The sequence below is a fragment of the Drosophila mauritiana genome, chromosome 3L, assembly GCF_004382145.1.
Source record: "Drosophila mauritiana strain mau12 chromosome 3L, ASM438214v1, whole genome shotgun sequence".
Classification (NCBI taxonomy): Eukaryota; Metazoa; Arthropoda; class Insecta; order Diptera; family Drosophilidae; genus Drosophila; species Drosophila mauritiana.
This window is the reverse complement of record NC_046669.1, coordinates 12819323-12839251: the sequence shown is the minus strand read 5'-3', so window position 1 is coordinate 12839251 and position 19929 is coordinate 12819323. Positions and strand designations below refer to the sequence as shown.

The 19929-nt window shown below is 42.0% G+C and overlaps 1 protein-coding gene across 1 annotated transcript; it reads right to left on the bottom strand.

Annotated features, from left to right (window-relative positions):
- Positions 1-15023: 15023 nt before the first annotated feature.
- Positions 15024-17331, bottom strand: LOC117141628 (protein sneaky). Its single transcript, XM_033305158.1, has 2 exons — positions 15808-17331; positions 15024-15735 (listed from the first exon to the last, which is right to left on the bottom strand). Exons 1-2 carry the CDS (start codon positions 17329-17331, stop codon positions 15112-15114), a joined length of 2148 nt encoding a protein of 715 aa, XP_033161049.1. The 3' UTR covers positions 15024-15111.
- Between the last annotated feature and the right edge of the window lie 2598 nt (positions 17332-19929).

Here is a 19929-nt window from a genome sequence, read left to right as displayed (position 1 = left end):
ACATAAATTAATTTATTTGTACTAAATTTCAAGATATTAGCTTGAAAAATGTTCTTAGTGTTACAGGTTCGCAAAATCTATGTAATTCACCATGCACACAAATCTATGGGTTTTTCTCTCCGAAAAGGCATTTCCGCCGTTAAAGTAAATGTGAAATAAATAAAGCAAACGAATGTGTTTATTAAATTAACACACGCAGCTGGACAATTCCACTTCGCAGCTCCGAGTCACAATTATCATAACAATAATTCAAGATCCGAGTGCGAAGAAACTTAAGAGCAGTCCGATGTGGGGGCTTATTCATTGAAGTGCTGCCGAGGCCGGACAAGTTTTCCTGCGAAACAATAAAATCATTTTGAATTCCATGCATAAATTTGCGGACCCATTCAGGCTAATTATCGATTGAATAAAGTATAACGAAGGTGGCGAGAAAATCATGTTAAAGTCGTACGTTTGCGAAACTCTTATCGAATTTCGCGAATGTAGCGGATCACTCGCTGACAGACTTATTGACAGAAAGTGTTCGATGAGTCAGAGCTTGTGTACCTTTATGCGGTTTCTTGGGCCAGGGTCGGTGGTCCAGGAATCTGCTAATTGATTGATTGCACGAGCTGGTGAGTAACCCAAAAGTATGAAAGACATGCCCGCAAAAACGAAAGCCAAGGCAGCAGAAAACCAGAACCAGCAAAGCTATAAGTGCCGCATGGCATTTTTAATTAGGCATGGACGGCTGGTTCTGGTCCAGAGAGCTCTTAAATAATTCAAAGCAAATTATGCGACAGTTCCCGCAAAGAGCCAAATAAAGAATAAAAAAAGAAATGAAAATGTGCAGACCAAAAAACGTTTGGGTAAGCACTTAACCCTTTTTGCTTTCCCCACCAAAAATGTCTATAATTATTTGCACTGTGTAAGTCGAAGTCTGCAGACCGCTGGGAACCACTGAAGTGGCCACCCACCACCGCCCTTCATTTTTGGGCACCCGCCCCCTCTTAAACCACCCGTAAATAAAAAGCGTTGCAAAAGAAATGTCAATATTATATTTAAGACGTCGTTGGGTCTCCGGTTTTCCCCCCTCACAGCCGTTTGCGAAAAATTCAAGAAGCAAAACACACAAATCAGCAGTAAAAAAGGTAAACGCATCTCTGCTCCTCGCCGAAGACAGAAAGACATACAAAATATTATAATTGCCCAACCAAATGGAAATAAGTTCTGGCGTCTTAAGTGCCATTGGTTCTCAGGAGCGACGACAACGTCGAGATCTCAAAAGGGTTAAGGGGAGTTGGTATGAATACCGGGGAAAAAGTTAAGATTCGACATCTGACTCATCGGAGGGGTGGACCAAAAGCAGATGGATGTAAATATAAGACAAGATTTAAGGTGCACTTTAGTTTAGGATTGGTAATTCCGAAATAAAAGATGGCATTGCAAAGTATTAAAAAAATTGCCTAATGTTAGAATCTACACCAAAAGACACAACATTCAATAAATGTTTTTGAATAGTAAAAGCAACCATAAGCCCTGAAAAAAATTGTAAATTCTTTTATTTATTTTAATTTTATTTTAAATAATAGTAATAGTAGTTTTAAACGAACACGCACACCTGACCAAAAATCCTTCCATTAAAAACTTTTCATCATTTCATTGATCGACTATCAATTTCTCACCACTTTTTTAATTTTCATTCCATTTCGTTTTTGCAACTTTTTCGATTTCTTTCGGATTAGTTTTAGTACTCAGCTGGCTTGACGCAACTTTTTAGTTACTTTAGAGTGATTTTATTTATTCCGCCTACAGTGAGTCAATCCGATAGATGACTCATCCGGAATTCAAATGTTATCAAACTCTTATCCAGCGAATTTTTGGGGACAATGTAAGCGAATGGGGAAGGAAAAAGTGATTGTCTCAAGCCAATTAAATTGTTTTCGCCATAAAAATGTGCAGCTACCGAGAAAAGAAGGCGGTTGTGGTGGGGGAAAGTTCCCCGAGTGTAACTAAAGCCAAAGCCTCACGATCCTAGGCCAGCGATAAAAAGTCTGGGCACTGAGGATGAAATTTTATCACACTGGGCAGCAGGACTCGAAGGACATCCCCCCCAACCCCACATGACGTCGCACGTTTTGGGCATTCGTCTCGATTGCAGTTTAGTGCAATCAAAGAGGATTCATCAGCCCTCCAACCCCCACACCCTGTTTATCCTGCCCATCGAGAAATGTCCAGCGAAGCGTTTATAATACCAATCTGAGATGAGGAACCAGCACCAGGACCACTAAGCGCCCAGCGAGTCTTAAACCAAAGAAATTAGTGTAAAACTAAAATCCGATTTGGGAAAACAATGTGATCAAACAGGGTGGCCGGTTGGTAGTTGGTTTTGGTTTTTCGGTTTTGGGCTGGGTTCTTGGTGGTGGCTGCTTGCGGGTCCTGTGGGAAACCCCCTGCTCACTTAGGGGTATATTCACTGCGTCATCGCAAGCTGTGATCTACAGGCAGAAAAAAAATGTGAGTTTTTATAAGCTAAAAATTGGAAAATAATCTTATGCATTGTGCAGCAGCTAAACACTAACCATGAATCATTATTTATATATATAATGCAATTTTAATATATCTTACTGTTGTAATTATTTAATTATTTTCCATCCATTTTTCTCAGTGCCAACTGTTAGTTTTGCCTGGCTAATCTGCCTCTCATGGGTTTTCCACTGATTCGCTGGTGTTCTTATTCTATCCATCCACTCGTCCTTTTTATCAATTGTTAAATATCTGATGGCCGGAGCAACATTTTTATGGCAGAAGCATTCCATTGAATTGGGAATGAGCGCATATGCACGAGAGTTAAGTCTCGTTGACTGTCTGGTTCGATATCTCGCGGATTTGCGACTGGCAGAAATTAGTTTCTTACGCTTGAATTTGCCTTAACGCAAACTCGATGCGTCGCAAGTTCCCAGGGGATTTGAGCATAATTCGATTAGAACGGGATTATGTTCCAAGGCAACTGGCTCTTCAAAAACTTATGAGTACGGGGTCCCATACCACACTCCCATCCCATATCACATCCTGATGGGTGAGCTGGGTTTTGGTTTGGTTCGCCGGCACGCGTTTTGATGAATGATGTATCGAATTTTTGAGCTGCAAATGGATGCGGAAGCGAGTTCTTCGAGAGGAGGAAGTGCTGAAACAACAGCGTAAAGCTTTTAAATGTCCATATGGGGCCCCATGTAGATTAGACATGCCTCCGGGGAGGATTCGTCGTCCATCAGGATGCAGGGTGATGCGAATGCCCACGGGTCGCCACACATGATGGGCACCGAGTGGCGCATGGTGACCTCTTAAGTGGATGACGCTGCTCCAATTTTGATTGAATATCAAGCGAGACAATGGCGTCTTCAGCTAAGAAAAGTATAAAAGGTTTGCTTGAAAGGAGAGATTTATTGAAGGTCTTGCAAATTAAAGAGGGGATGACCAGAGGATATTACAGAATCGTTTCTGTCAAACAGCACTTTATTATTGTTCTTTATTGTCTTGTTTTTAGTAATAATTGTACTTTTAGGAAAGATAAGCTCGAATTTCAGGCCATATTAAACTCGAACTCCATCTAGGACCTCCCACTTTGAGAACTTTTCGTTGTGCCGATCATTTCGAACCCGTTTTCCATTTTCCCCCTTTGCCAAATACATTTCGCGCCAGTCGGTGAAAACCAAACCCTTTCCCCGCCCCAAAAAAAAAAAAAAACAGAAAAGTAATTCATGACCCCTGGACAAACAATAAAGAAGAAAAACCGAAGAAAAAGGCTAAATGACTTTGCCCAAAAACGGCATCCACCTTTCACCAGAAAGAATCGCAGCCAGACAAAGCGAAGCCTGACCCAAAACTGTCAAAGTGTTTGGCGAAAAAAAATGAAGGGGAATGGTAAAAAAAAAGGGGGAAGGGCTGCTAAAGGAGGCAAGTGTGCAAAATTGATTTAACCACGAATTGCTAAACGTTGCGAAATGGATGCAAAGAAATGGTCTATTCCAATGGTATGGATTTCCGCGTATATAATTAAGCTGTCAGATTATTTTGACATGCGCGCCACGAAAAGCAGTAATTGTGCCATACATTTTGCGGAAAGGAGTAAATTATATTGTCGCACTGCCGAAAAATATAAAAGAAGGGTAGCCCCGCAGGATGGAAGTGAAATAAATAGAGGCCAACACACAAAAAAGCATTTGACACCCCATGCATTAATAACTGTAATTTTCTACCTTCCGCTCCCCTTCAACTCAACTTCCGCTCGATTTTTGCACAAAAGGGTTGCAATTTATAGCCGATTAAACGCTTGCTCCTGGCCAAGGACCTTCAGTCCCGGCGATTCGCAGATTCGGGTTCATTTCCCGCTTCCTGTTTTGCGCATTGTGCGAAATTGTCGCGCGATTTTTGCCCCCCATGGTCGGGCTCATAAATCGTCCTTCAGTCAGTCAAATGCTGAAATTCTCTTTCGCAAATCTGCAATATACACCTCCTGCTGAGTCGCAACTCGGCGATTTTAATAGTGCGGCGGCAGCTCCTGACTGAGCCAAGGAGATTCGCGCTGGGTTGCCGGACACAGATTGGAAACATTTGCCAGCGGTTGGGGTGCTGAATGTCAAATATTAATAAACATTGACGGCACCAGTTGAAAACGAGTGAAATAATGCTGACAAAGTCAACAAATGGGGGGAAAAATATACATACAATAAATGCTAAACCGGGCAAAAAGCTGCTGCATTTTTGACAAATTTTAGATAGTAACCATGTTTGCAAAAGCACAATAAACTTATGTACTCCAAATAGTCTATTGTTATATTTGTTTTTGATAACTTTGATAACTGATATTAAATCAGTTCCCATTCTGCATAAATTTAGGTAATGTGTTTGCATTTATATTTAATTACCATCATTATTAACAATACATTTCGCAATGGCAAAACAAAGTTATGAACAGAATCGCCTTAATTCACCATAAAACACCAAAACAAACTAACAATTACATGGCATACACAACCCATTCCCCAAAAGAGCCGAAAAGAACCATTTTTCTTGCCAAAAACTGCGGTTGCGTTTTAATTTTCTATTGAAAATTGTTAAAAGGAGGAACTAAGGACTGCTTGGAATGGCGAGGGTGGACCGATTTGTTTAGCCGACGCTGAGGAGTAGCTGAGAAATGGTTCTCCGGCCGGGCAAACCATAAAAGGCAAAAGGGAAGAGACCAGTGAACAAAAGAAATTAAATGCCCTAAAGGCATTTTTTAACGATACACAAGAAGTGCAGGGTAGCAGGGAAAGGGAGAAAAACATTTAAGAAAAACATCATATCCGAGTATTTGCCTGAAACCACAAATTACTTACAGCACGGCGGGTCGTCTAGTGGGCGTGGCTCTTCCGCCCCATTCCTGCCAAACCCATAGCGAAACCAACAAAAACGAATATATGTACATATATATATATATATATATAGTCCGCCATATGACCCAACTCCGGCGAATATAAAGTGTATGCAAAGGAGGCAGCTCTGCAACAACAGCGGGCGCAAAAAAAAACCGAAAAAAATAGAAGAACGGAGCAAATTTTTTACCGTGTCCAGTGGATCCTTTTCCGCTGGTCTCCTATCTTTTCCCAACAACTGAAATACTTGCAATAAACATGGCAAAGTGAGTTGGGGAGGGCTACGTTGCTCCTTTGGTAGCTACGCTCATTGCATTGACAGGCAAGTCGGCACAGGAAGAATTTATTTCTCCTTTAGAGTCAGACCGATAAATGTATAATTAATAATAATGTGTAAGTACATGATATTCCAAACTTTCGATGCATTTTAATAAAGAGGAAACTTAATAAACTGTTTTAGGCATATATTTTCCATTTTCTAGATTTTCTCTGAGTGGGCAGGAATCGCAACTGGCCTGCAAAATGCAGCTGGGAGTGGAGAGGAGATCTGAAGTAACTGTGCGACCAGAAGGAGCAACAAAGGCGGGCAGACTTTTAAATGAAAGATGTTTTATGTTTTTTTTTTTGCTGCTCACATTTGCACACAAATGCGGGTGAGTTCTCTGCTGAAAGGAAACAAGAGTCCTGAGTTCGCCTTTTGATGTTTATCCTAGCACAAGGAGGCGAAACGAAGGTTTTTTTCGAACAAGTGAAGTTGGAGTTTCGGTGGAAATAAGGCAGTTCTTTTCGAAGCATTTTTACTTCACATGATGTTGCCAATAGAAAATATTGCTTAAAAATCTCTCAAAGTTGCGCTTTAACGCCTTTAAAATATAAATATAAAGATAAACTGCCATCAGCATCTCTAAGTTTGAAGGATTTTTTCACTTCCTGGCAAACCAGAAGCAATTTTAATGAGCCTTCTTTTCCAGACAATTGGCCAAGACCTGATCTTCAATGGTCAAAGCCCAGAGGAACAATTTTCTTTTGAACGCGGTGCAAAAAAGTTGTCAACTCTTTTAAAGACATCTTCAGCAGAAGAAACCAGAAGTGAAGACCTCAAACGAGAATCGTTTGCCAATTTCCTGCACAAATTGTACAATTTTCCTGTGTAGCTCTCTTTTAAGCTCTAATTAGGAAAACCCATATCATAACTCCTGGCCGACAGAGAACAGAATGGAGGCCTCAACGCCATTCATTCGTCTTTGCCCCGGGGGTAAACTAGAAAGAATTACCAAGTCCAAACCGGAGGCCTAGACTCAATTTGCTGTTTGTTAATTCCGATTCCTAATGAATGGGGGATATGACCACTCCGTTCTGCATATGCAGACAATCCAGAGGCCGGGATAATTTTGGTGAGCCTGCCTGAAAATGAGCAAAATGTCATAACCAGACCGGACGTAAATGTGCGAGGTCGTTGCTATATGGGCTTTAAAAATGCAAAAAAGTGCATGGGATCAGCTTAGGAAGTGCACTGAAAAAGAACGACAAGGGAAACATTGAAATTCTCCTGTGGAAATAATAATAAAAAAGTGAAATTTCATATTCGGTTAGTTAGCAGATTAAACAAAAATTTTAAAACAAATATCTAAAACAATTTGTAACTCTTTTTTATATATTTCTAAATCCATTATTTGAAGATTTCTGGGTAAGTACGCTGCTGCAGGGACTTGAGATAATAAGTTTGTCTCCTTATTTCGCAGTGTTATTTTTTCCCAGGAGTTAGTGCAGCCACCTTCTCGGATCCCGACTCCAGGAGACCACGATGGGGCTATCCGGCTCAGAATGCGGCATAAACTTTGTCTCACTCACTTCAAACTGTCATTAAAGTGTTAATTGCTTTCATTCGGGGCGTAGTCCTCATTTCCCCCATATGAACAGAAATAAAAACCCACAAGTCGAACAAAAAGATGCAGTGCGATTGCGATGGGAAGGGGAAAAACCAGGCGGAACTTTGGCAAAGTGAAAAAAAGGGGAAAAGTGGCGCAAGCGGAAGTTCGCAATTAAAGTGTTAATTGTGTTAATTTCTTGCGAATTTCACTAGCTCCGACAAAGACAAAGATAAATATCTCTGGGAGGCGTGAGCATACTGAACTAGTTCTAGTACGCTCTCTATGCCACAAATCAAACAAAGCCCAGCAATGCCCAACCACCCACACGAAATTGCCGGTGGAACAGCACTAAACGAGCAATTAAGAAAATCGCCGTTAAAGTCTAGACATGGCCATAAAAAAGTGGATCAGGTCCTGGACGAAAAGGAAACTATTTATGCCTACATGGTTGCCATTAAAGTGAGCCGTATCTGTATCTTCCTTTGCCTATATGTTTGATTTTTATAGCCCATCCCCACGGCACTGAAGCAGTTAAAATCGCATTAAGAGCCCCCAAATGAAAATGACTAATTGGACAGATGGCAAAAATCAAAGAGCTCCAATCAGCGGAACAGCAAGCGGCGGTTGTAAAGGTACTCGGATACTCGTATAAGTATCTCTGGGATGCACAAAAGGTGGCTGGGCCGAGCTGAGCTGAATTGAAGCTGATGGGACTGCCGCCTCGGAATGTCGCAGATGAATGCCCCTGACTGTGTCCCATCTTCTGTTCCTGGGTCCTCAGCATTAGCAACAAAGCTTTTCAGCCGGCAACCTTTCTGAACTGAACTGATTAAGCTGCATTGGAGCGCGAGGTTTCTGTTTATATTTATACATTTATTTTTTTTTTTTATTCTGTGAGGAGATCTTCGTGGCCAAGGCTGACTGACTGCTGACAGTTGCTGACTGAATCTGATACATGGTGACAAAAATTGGAAGCTATCGAAACTGGTTATTCCCTAACTTTTTGAAACGAACAATAATAAAAACTAATAATAAGATTTAATTCTGATTCACTTAATCCAAATGAATTCAAAATGTATCTTATAAAACTTATAAATAAATAACTTATAAATTTTTTAGTTAAGATATAGTGTTGCCTTTTATATTAGTACTTAATTACATTCTATACCATTACATTTTTTGTTAGAGTATCCAAGCAAAAACTAGGGGACCAGTGAAAAGCACAAAAGCCAAGTTTCGAGGTCTCTGAAAAGACATTTTCCATATCATTCGAGACCCCATTTTGAGGTTAGTGTTGTTTGAGTATTTTACGACACATCGTCACGCTTTTGTGACATTTTGTCCTTTTTTCCCCGCCCAACTTTGGTTCGGTTCGGTTCGACTTGGTTCAGTTTGCTTTGGCTTGCAGCACTGAAGACTTTTGCTTTTTTCGGGCACTTTCAGCGAATGCCCATACAATGGACTTAAAAATTCTCTTTCAACACTCAGAACGGCAGTGCTAAGCATGCAAAGGCAGTCGAGTCCGAACAACAGCGACATCGGAAGGGGCTCAGAATCGTCAGCCGTATGAGCAATCCTTTTATGGTCTTAATGCGATTGATGGTCCATCGTCTCGTCACCAGCCCCAATCTCCAGCATCAGCTCCAGTTCGAATTCGAGCTTGGGTCTCAGTCTGAGTTTCGGCGTGTTTGACAGCCGCCGACGGACAAGAGACGACGGACAGCGGACAACGGACAAGGAACGCAGATTGATGGATCCCCACATTAAGTGGATGATGTAGGAGACAATGATAATTTTTCGTTATTGTATTCCGGTGAACCAAAAATCGCTGTGAGCCGGCCAGCAAGTGGAATAACTTTAATAAAATCGAAAATCGCATAATTTTCGAATTCGTGGAACTGGTTATCCTGCCCATTAAAGTTGGCCGAAAGTGCATCGGATCTGGGGCTGAGTTTCAAATGCGTGGTATCATCAAAAGAGGTTCTGGATATGGCTTAAGCTATTTGTCATCACAGCGAGGGGAGTTTAACGGTTTCCTGCATCGTATAAAAATGTTTTAAGCTGGAATTTGTAATTGCATAAAATCATAGATGACAGAAAATTAAAACAAAGCCATAAAACTATGTTGGATTTTAAGTAATATTAGATCAACTTTAAAAACAACCCACGTAGAAGCGGACATTGGCAATTTGATTGGGACCAACATGTTTCCATCAACGTCTGGAAATACTTGGGTTTGGGTTTTGGGTCCTCGAGGACTCCAAACATTTTCAGTCAGATTTAATTTAAATCACCCTTATTATATGTAGATGCAGACAAAGTATAATGTAAAACGAATGAAGAGGGCGGTATATGACTACCGCAAAAGGATAATGGAGATCATTAGGCGTATTACCGGCAAGGATGTGTACGCCAAATAAATTGAGTCTCAATTAAGGCCCGATTAGCCTTTAATGATTATAATTTGGGCGGAATTTCTACGTCTGAATCACTGAAGAAGGCCTATGGCTTCGACGTGGGAAACTGACTTGCCACAATTGTTTCTTACTATTAATTGCTGGGGCAGCTCAGTCAGCTCAACTGCAAATGGCATATCAAAAGCGTGGCCAAAAGGCTTGAGAAAAGAATTCCAGGCATTTGTCTTCTTCACGCCACATTGGAGAGGGACAGGTGGTTGGGAGTTGGGTGGAATCGGGCTGGTCGCTAATTTAGCAAAACTAAAGCGGAATGCCGGGACAAGGTTTAGTTGAAAAATGCAGAACCAACCAGGCGGGACCAACTCTAGCTCTCATTTCTTTCCTCCATCAGCGGTTGGGTGGGGGGCAACTCCAGCTCAATTATATGTATTTGCACAGTTCACAATTAACGTATCAAAATCCGTGAGCTAAACTAAATCTAATTACGAAGCTTTGGTCTGGGAACAGCCAAGACAACCGAAATAAAATGGAGTTTCTTGTGCGAATGGGAAATGCTCTTTATTTTGATTTTTTCTGTAAGCTAAAAAGAAAACTTAAAATATGAGCACGCATATAAAAAATGAATAGTTAAATGACGATTTCTAACCTTTTACATAGATATAACTATAGATATGACATTTTTATTGTAAGTAATGTATCTCAATCCCAAGTGTTTGTTATGCTTGCTAAGTTTATACCTATTAATATTTTTTTTGTAAGATATTTAAGTAAATACATTTAATAAAATATAAAAAATTTGATAACTTCTAAATTGTTCTGTTCCTTTGGCTACCTTTGGAATAGGGAATTTTCGGTGCGCGTCTGAGAAAATAGGGTAAATGGCTGAATGGCTGACTGAGCTTGAGACTGGGCCTACATTACATCCAGATCCCCAGGGGCGGCCAGTGGCGGCAGATTTCTGCGCTACTTCCGACCGCCGAGGGGGGACCTGCAGCTCCGACTTGGATGTGGAAATGTGGAATCGCAGTTGGACTTTGGCTAAATGCTCCGATGGCGTTTGCTGCCATTTGTCAGGCAGCAGACCGCAAAATAGTTGCACTCACTTCTTTCTTGGTGCTGTGGCTTTATGTTGGATTTTTTGTTTGGCCGCTTGACGCGATAATAAGAGCGATGAGGGAAGTTAAGGAACCGCAGGCCCGGAGACCGAACCCCAGATCCAGGCCCCATACCATGCCATAGTGTGAGAACTACTGCCGCTACCATGGCCCAGGTTTTTTTTTTGTCCGCTTTTCGCTAGTTTTCGCGTGGAAAATAAATACCAATCTACATAAAAGTGGAAATCAAATAAGAAAAACACAGCTGGCACAGTCGACAGTCCGTTTGCTGGCCATTTGGAAGGAAGGCAAAAAGAAAAACCTGCTCCTGTCTGCCTTCTATTGAGAGCGGCCAACAACTCGATGGCAGAAGAACCAGGAGGATGGTGGTCCGGGCGGGGCTAAAAGCCAAAAGAAGTGGACAAAAAGCGGCAGAAGCAAAGCAACAAAACCGCAACGAACTAGAGGTGGTACTAGAGTTCACTGTCAAAATCATCCAGCTTGCATATGAATTAAGGTATCTAGCTTACAAGCGATTCAATTCAACTTATTTTCAAATTATGAAAATAAATTTTCGACAATAGAAAAAATAAAATAACATATAAAATATAACAACAGTTGAATATCTGAACTCTTAAAGTTCCAAAATGTAGAGAATATTGCTTTTATATTTGTAAACTTTTACAAGTTTGTAAACATATTTGTCACGGAGTGTTTCCTTAACCTACTCACGACTCACGCACCCATCTCTAGGGGACTGCAATGGGGCAACTGGACAGCTGGACTGGGAGGTTTTGTGGTTACAATTTGGAGCAGAGACCGGGCCCCAGTCTAGTTTTGATGAAATTGCTCGAAATAATAGGGTGAAAATGCTTTGGTGCTATGGTGCTGCATTCGCTGCTTTCTGTGCTTCGCCTTTTAACTCTTTTCGCGCTTTTGCTGTGAAAGACCGAAAAGGCGTTAGCTGAGCTGAGCTGAGCTGAGCCAACAAACCCAAGCCCCTTGACTTTCCTCCATCCCGAAAACATTTGGCACAAAAGTCTGAGTTCAACACGCACAGTGGAGTTTCATTTTTCGTGCCTCTGATGTTGTATAACGAAAAACAAAAAGTGGGTGAATAAAACCAAGTGAAAGATTTGTGGTGCGGTGGGTTTCACTCCTTTTTATTCTGTGTGAAAATTGGGTCTGGTGCTTGGAGTTTGACTTGACAAAGCTGAGATTCCGCTGCGGTTGCCACATGATTTCTGTGCGAAAGCGAAATAAATGCACTCCGACCAGTCATATTTTTCTATGCGCGGAATGCAATTAGCAATTTGCTGTGTGAGAAATGAAAAGGAGATCAAAGAGATAGTCGGTTATCACATTCCAGACTTCAGGAACTACCACTGAATTTATATTGTAGAAAAATGGTCAAAGCCTAAAAAAATATGAATTTTTTACTTGTTCATATCAATCATATCAATTAAATTCAGTTTTTCTGTCAAAACTTATTAGATCACAAATTTATCTTCTGAATAAACTCTAATATTTTTATAAAAATAAAGCAAACACCGCTTACTGCTTTAATTGAGTCGGCTGTCCACATTGAAATATAACAAAGGGATAAAAACTGAAGAAGGTATATATATACGTACAGTATAAAGAATAATCCTCAATAACCCAGGGGCTCCCACTGCCAGCCCTTTCAAATCAATTACTTTAATCAATTTTTAACACGTTTGCGCTTCTTCGCACCCAGGGCGCCCACCTGAAGCGGCATTTTTTCTGTTTTTGCTAAAATTTTAATTATAAAGATTAAATACGAGCACAAAGGGAAATGGACGGTGGCCAGAGAACAAACTAACCTGCCATAACAAACTTAAAATAATATTAAAGAATTTTTATTGAAATAATAGCAGGCAGTGGGGGTATACATATATAGTGGAATATAGCCAGTCGCGGTTCGTCAGTGTCAGGCGAACACGACTTCAAAGGCGGGGAATATTCCGTGGAACTGGGAGATGGAGCTGTAGGATGAAGATGGACGGGGAATGGGGGCCCAACTGATTGGGGGCGACGACAGGCTGTCGGTCCGAGGTTTCTTCAGTCTTCAGTCTGCCGTTTCGCCGCTTTTTCTAATTGAAATGTTCCGCACCATATTTCTCTACGCTTTACCACCTGCTGCTCCGCCAGCAGCGGATGGTATGAATCCCCTGGCTCCCTTTGCTAAATAGTTCACTCACTCGGTCTGTGAATCGGAGTCGGAGTCCCTGGGACTCGCAAATTGCAGCCAAACCGCTGGAACATCATACTGAAACGAAATATAAAAAAAAATGTAAGAAAGAAAGAAACAATGCACTGACCAGCGAGCATCCAACCATCCGTGGGCCATCGTTTCGCTTCCTTCATTATCAACGCCAAGTTGAGCCCGTGATGATAAAGGCAGTTGAGGGACTCTGCCCGATTATTTTTCACCACTTTGGCCATTTTCGTTTAGATGGTTATACCTGGCAGTACACTTTCTACGGTCGGTTGATATACGTAGATTATTTGTGCCGAATATTCAAATTCAAAACACTTTTTATAGCAAAGATTTTAGAAATATACCAGAAATTCCAAACAAATATACTTCATATTAATACGGTATCATGTTTCAAACGAAATCAATTTCATTTTTAGAAACCATAATGCTAAAAGCCTTTGGTTACATATTTTTTTTGTCAAAAGGGTATACCCCGGTCGGTGTTGCAGTAACAGCTCCAGTTTCGCTCACTTTTTTATGTTTGCTGGTCTTTACACTGCTCGTTCAACCATCCGTCTGCAGTTTTCTAGGAAATAATTCTGAGCTGTTTTTTCCAGCTTTTTTTTAGTGCCCACCACTGTCTCGTCTCGTCTAGTTGCGTCTTCATAGTCTGTGCAGATGGTGGAGTCGACTGGTGAGGGTGAAGCTGATGGTCGGAGTGGAGTTCTGGGAGCCGCTGTCAGGCGGAGTGTCACACCTGTCACTTCTGTGGCTGATCACAACAACCGCCGACGAGCGTCGACGACCTCGGCCCATTATCTCGAAGGGAGGAGTCACTGCAACAAGGTGTGAACGTCAAATAATCACCTTTGCACACGGCATGCCGACCAGTCTAGCGTCTGAATGTGGATTCCACCTCCGCCGCAGTGTTTGTTTTTCGTAAGAAAATTTTGCGCATTTTTTTGGTCCCTTTTTTTCCATGGAAATGTGTGAAATTTCAATGGAAAGACACAGCTCCTTTGGTTTTGTGGTTCCCTACCACCCAACCTCCTGCCCAGCCAACGCCATCCCATGTTTGCATAATTATTTTATTGCAGGCAGACACAGAGGCCAAAAGCCTTATGAATATTAAAACTAGAGCGAGCGTGGGCGAGACTTTGTCGTCATCATTGTTGCAACTGTTTCATCCCGACCAAAATGACGAGGAAAGTGCCCGAAAGCGTTTGCAGACATCTTCTTGGCTGATCCCAAAAAGTATAGACAAGTTTGCACCCAAAAACTTTTGTTACGTTTTCGGTTTGTTGCAAAAGGAGTTTCTGCATTACTGTAGGCATTTCTTCAATTAGCGTTTTTATTATTTTTAATTAACAATTTTGTAACTTAATCCTTGCAGCCGAGTGTAGCTCAGAGTGCTGAAATGTTGCTTTCCAGTGGCATAATCGAATCAGCGCCGCTTGAGCAAAGTTTGTCTAAGGACAAAAAGTTTTCCAGCTCCACCAGACATGTGCATAATTATGCTGGGACAGGCGATAGGAGTTTAGGGTGGCCCAGACAATGGGGTGGACAACTAATTGAGCGATCCTTGTTGTTGCAAAGAAATGTTTTCCAACTTACTCTAGACAACTGGCAGACAGTGCCATCGGCCAAGGAAATAGTTGGGGTGTGGCCGGGTAAAATGTTGAGAATTAAGTTTGACAGACTGGAAAAATGGCAATTAGGCTGAAGATATGATTATCATACAGAAGGACAGTTAATAAAGGGTAGTGCAAGTGGGATTAAGAGACCGAGTTCTCCGAAGATGATTACCAAGTATTCCCCGAGAGGGAAGTGGGCTTCCGATTCAAAGGGAAAAGTTTTCCATTCCTTTTGGCACATACGAGATGAACTTTTGTAATGCCATTAAGATGCTTTATGTTTTATAAATGACAGAAGGGTAAATCATTTAACTATTCTTACTAATCCTTCGTAGAGAGACTCTAAATTATGTGGCCTACAGCTGACCGTGCACTCAAAGCAAAATCTGATTCGAAGAAAACATTAGAAAGGCTTTATTATAAATGTTAAAAGCATTATTTGCGACTCAGTACGGTAGCAGTATTGCTCATCCTTGGATTATTTTTCCTTCCTGTAAGTGTACACTTCTACGCTGCTTTCAGATCCTTCTGCCACTCTAGTAAGAACCACGCCGCACTGAAAGCACACACTGTTGAGATCCTCGGCACAATCGTCGCAATATGGCAGCCCGCAGTTGACGCAAACCGTGAAGGTGGAGTCCTCCAATCCCCGGCAGATCATGCAGGTCCTTTTGGCGAACTTGAAGTGCCGTATCCAACCAAATACGACAGGACATGAGAACCGTAGCCAAAGGAAGACGTTGACCTGCTGCTGGATGCGATGTGTGGCCAGGTTATCCTCGGCATCGTAAATCAGAAACTCCAAAGATCTAAGCCGATTCCGCAGGATGCGGTTATACAGGAAAAGGATGCGCTGTTTCTCACGCTTGTAGTAGAAGAAGCTGCAAATTACTCGCCGCATTCGCAGAAATGTTGTGCTCTGGTAGATCAGCACTATGATGAACAGGTACAGCAGTATTAACTGGTAGTACATCTTTTTTGGCAGGACATGTGGATTCGGAAGGCACTCCTTGTTGGACAGCGAGGTTGAGACCTTCTCGTGGATGTTGAAGTTATGCATGGTGGTGCGCAGCAGTCGCGCCATTTGACCCACACCACTGATCTATATTTACAGGGAATAAGTTAGGAATTCGGGTTATTTATATATTTAATTGATTAACTTATTATTGCTTACATTGAATCGGACTTCATGCTCACCATCCTGCTGGTAAACGATCTTCGATCGCTTTCGGACAATCTGAAGTAATTCCACGACTAAGTGGTCTATCAATATAAACAGTCCCGCTGTGACTAATTCTAGTAGGAACTGTAACAAGCTAAAGCAAACCGTAGTGGACTCCTGGTGGGTTCGACTAAATATGTGATCCACATCAATGTACTTTGACTTTTCGTAGGTGCGCAGTGGCAAAATGGCATCAACACCCTGTTTCCTACGCCGCTGATCCACGTGCTTAAAATATTTAGTGATATAGAAGTTGTCGAACTCCACGTCGTTGAGATACTTCACATAGTAGTTGATGGATACGTAAACCATCCGCAGCATGAACAGGCATAGGATCTTCTGAAGTATGCCCATGACTTTATTGAAGATACGCTTTTGGCGTTCAAAGTCCTCCTTAAAAGCCTGTCCTGTCCTCTCAGCGGACTTCAGTTGACTCTTGGCGAACTGTTCGTCCTTTATTTCATAGTTCACCTCTATCTGTGAGCTGTTGTCAAAGAGTTGCTGTTCGGCCTTCAGTAACTCCACGTAAGTCTCCCCAAAGTTTTGTGGCACCACCGCGGATGGGTCGCATATCTTATCCGGATTGCCAAAGAGGTCTAGCTCGCAGATAATATCCACCCTGTAGGGCCAACAGATGGCCTTACCTATCATTGAGGGAAAATTGGTTGTACATTTTCTGTAACCCTTTCGAAAAACCTCCAGGCACACGCGATGGCCACTTCTTAGCTGATGCTTGCACCTATTTCTCATATTCCGTTGAAAACGCTCCTGAACCGCCGCTGAAGTTGGTAGCTCCTTACCTCCATTTCCAATTTCACTTATGTTCATCCTCTTCGTTTCTCTGCCCCATCTTTCATAGATGGGTTTTGTGTTTTTGTCGCCGTATTTCTCGTCTTCAATGTCCGAATTTTCCACGGCATACTTAAGATCCACTAGGACCTCTTGTAATTCGTAAAAGGTATGTCGTATCTCCTCCACATCTCCTCGCATATGCTTCAGGGTGTTTGTAAACGGCTTGGCCATCAAATCGAACCGGGTTTTGGATAGATTGTAGGTCAGCACTGTAGTGCAGACAAATACACGGGCAACCTCGCCCGCATTTTCCACCAGGTTGGCTATAGGTCCGGATATTATAAAGGCAAAGGCCACTGCACGTAAATATGTCCTTCCAGATTTTCCTACCAATGCCACGAAGATCAGCAGGATTACGGCACGAACTGGGAGGCTAAGCATGAAGATCGTTCCGGTCACCAGGACAAAGACTATAAAGACGTAGAGGTCGGTGGCTCGGTTCACGAACAGGCGACCCAGGGTAAAGTTCAGGGCCGCCAGCTTCCAGAGGAGGAAGCCCAATACGAGTCCCAGTAGGAAGGTAACAAAGCGCCGAAGACATTGGATCCGGGTACTTCCCTCGCTCTGAGGTCCATACAAAAAGCAAAAGATCGGATGAAATGGCCGAGTTAAAAGGGAAAACATTTTGGACAATAAAAGATAAGCCACCTTTTTTTGGCAGTCACAAAATAGTCAAAATTTAAGTCTTTCAAAACATAAGCTTTGATAAATTTTATCATATTTTAAAAAAATGTATAAGTCTTACTCTAAATTTAATGATTTTTTTCCACTTTAAAAAAAATTTAAAATGCATATTATGGTGAAAAATTAACAGTCCCAATAATTGGGTGCCATCAAGGGCCAGCTTGTCTGGCATTGACCAATCCTTAATTGCCTTTGACTCTCTCTGTGACTTTTAATTTTCTACCCATACAAATGATACCCCTTCGAATGAGTGAAAATGTCCAAGAGTTGCCCAGGACCCCCCAGACAATCGGCAGCTGACCAGACTAGACCAGACCACTTTTCGCTGAGTAGGAGAATGCGAGAACATTCAGTTTATCGTTTCCCTCGGCGGCAACGGGTAATCCAATTATAATAGAGCTGGTCCGCCGGCTGCACCTGCCTCACTTGGGGGCATTCATCTAAAATATAAAAATTGATTACATGCGTGTCTGCCAGTCTCCTTCTGTCCACACACTCAACCTATGGGATGCGTTCCACCGATCCTGGCGGCGATTCAAAACTTGTTTGTTTTGGTTCGCGGCGGCGAGCGTTTTAAAAATTTATGAACTGCAGTCAACCGACAAAAGATGGATGGGACCGAATGCAGTTGGTGCGGAGTAGGAGGTGGAGACACCTCATCCTCTGGCTCACTCCGAAATTGGTGCAGTTGCTCAATGTCGTCGCGCTTGGCGGTGTCACTCGCTGCATATTAAACAGTTTTTTGGGATTCAGTCTCCCGAGTCCCAGAGGCCGCACTTCATCAACTTGGGGTTCGCTCTCGAATGTGCTAAAAAATTGATTGATCCTGCAGGAGGCGGAGGGCGGAGCCAGTCGAGAGCTCCTCCACTTTGACGACATCATCCGTAGACGTAGACGACGAGACGGGGCGTGGTCGGGTCTCAGGATGCTCGACGCACGCATTAAAACAATTTAAAATTCCCAAAGACCGAAACACTAGGCAACCCACAACGGTGGGTGGCATCGCCCAGACAAGTGGCTAAATAGGGGGGTTGGAGAAGTGGTGGCCTTGATTGCATCCCAAGTAAAATGTTCCATTTGGAAGCAATTGCTGGGGCAAACGAGTGCTTGAACTATGGAAAGTTCTTTGTCACAAACAAATTATAATATTTCTATTATTTAATAATTTATTGAAACGAAGGGCTTCCACAATTTAGCCACATATATTTGAAACCATTTTCTACATTAAGGTTTATTAAGTTTTATTTTTATTTCTTTATGTAGTCACAAGAAATACTTCTACCGCAACCACTGTTCACATTTACCATGGGCGGTCGAGACTGCGTGCTGGGCAGCCTAGGACCTGCTCTTGTAAAGCTTTAAATGCATTAAATTGTCAAAGCGATGGCTATGCTAAAAGTTTGCTGGCCATAAAATTGCATGCCACAGACAAAAAGGAGTCGCCCCATCATCATCATCATGCGACGGAGGCGAATACGGATCCCCAGCTCCCGGCTACCGAATCGCTCCAGCTCTCGAATCCCGACCCAATCCAGAACCGAAGCTGGTCAGTCAGTCAAGTCTAAAACCAAATGAATGATGAATTGCCTGTCACTTGCAATTTTTGCAGACAGAGACGAAAACACAGAGAGAACCGATTCCAGTGTTGGATGTTCGTCTTCGCCGGCTTGTTTAAATTTTTCATGTTTTTCTAAGCCCCCCACCGCCGTCCCTGGTATTACCAACTTGAGTGGACCTGGTCCAGACACGGCTACCAAAACGTTGACATGCTGAATGCTTTCATGGAATTTGCGTTTTAAAAAGGCGGCAACGTTGACATCCTTGTCATTGTGTCTTGTCGGCCACTTTTGGTCGAAAATGTTTTGGTTTGGCTTTTGCAAAAATTCACAAATTTAATTGGGTGAGCATCCAGAGGCAGCAGAGCGGCCAGAAAATTATGAAATATTTGTGGCCGTATTATCAAGCAGGCCAAAAGAATGTCAGGCTGCACAAAAATAATTTTCAAGAAATGGCAAAATGAATTAACACAAAAAACGTTTAAGGTTAAGATAAATTTGGTACGACATGGAGAAAAAGTTGAATATTATTTTAATCTTATAAGCTCAAGTTTTTATAGCTTGGTTTGGAAATAAACTATTATAAATTGTGAATCTTTCCATATTTCCATCTCCTACATATGTAGTTTAAGCTATAACCATAAATCCCTTAGTCTATGCAAAATTAGTCCATTTGTCAGCCACAAATTGCATTCATCATAATGATAGGAAAAGAGCACAAGCACCGGCATTATGTCCATGTCCATATCGAAATGACCGGAGATCCACTAAAAATTGATTGGCCATTTATGCGGATTGTTGGGGTTGCTGTAGTGGGCACGGGGATATCTGTGAACGGACATCATTAGAAATGCAAATAAATACGTCCGAAATGCGTGGAAAATAGAGAAACATTTTAAAATGACCGGACCAATGAATTTATGGCGCCAATCTGAATATTTCCTTTCTCCCTCCTGTCAAAATCCATCTGGGTCCATCAAAT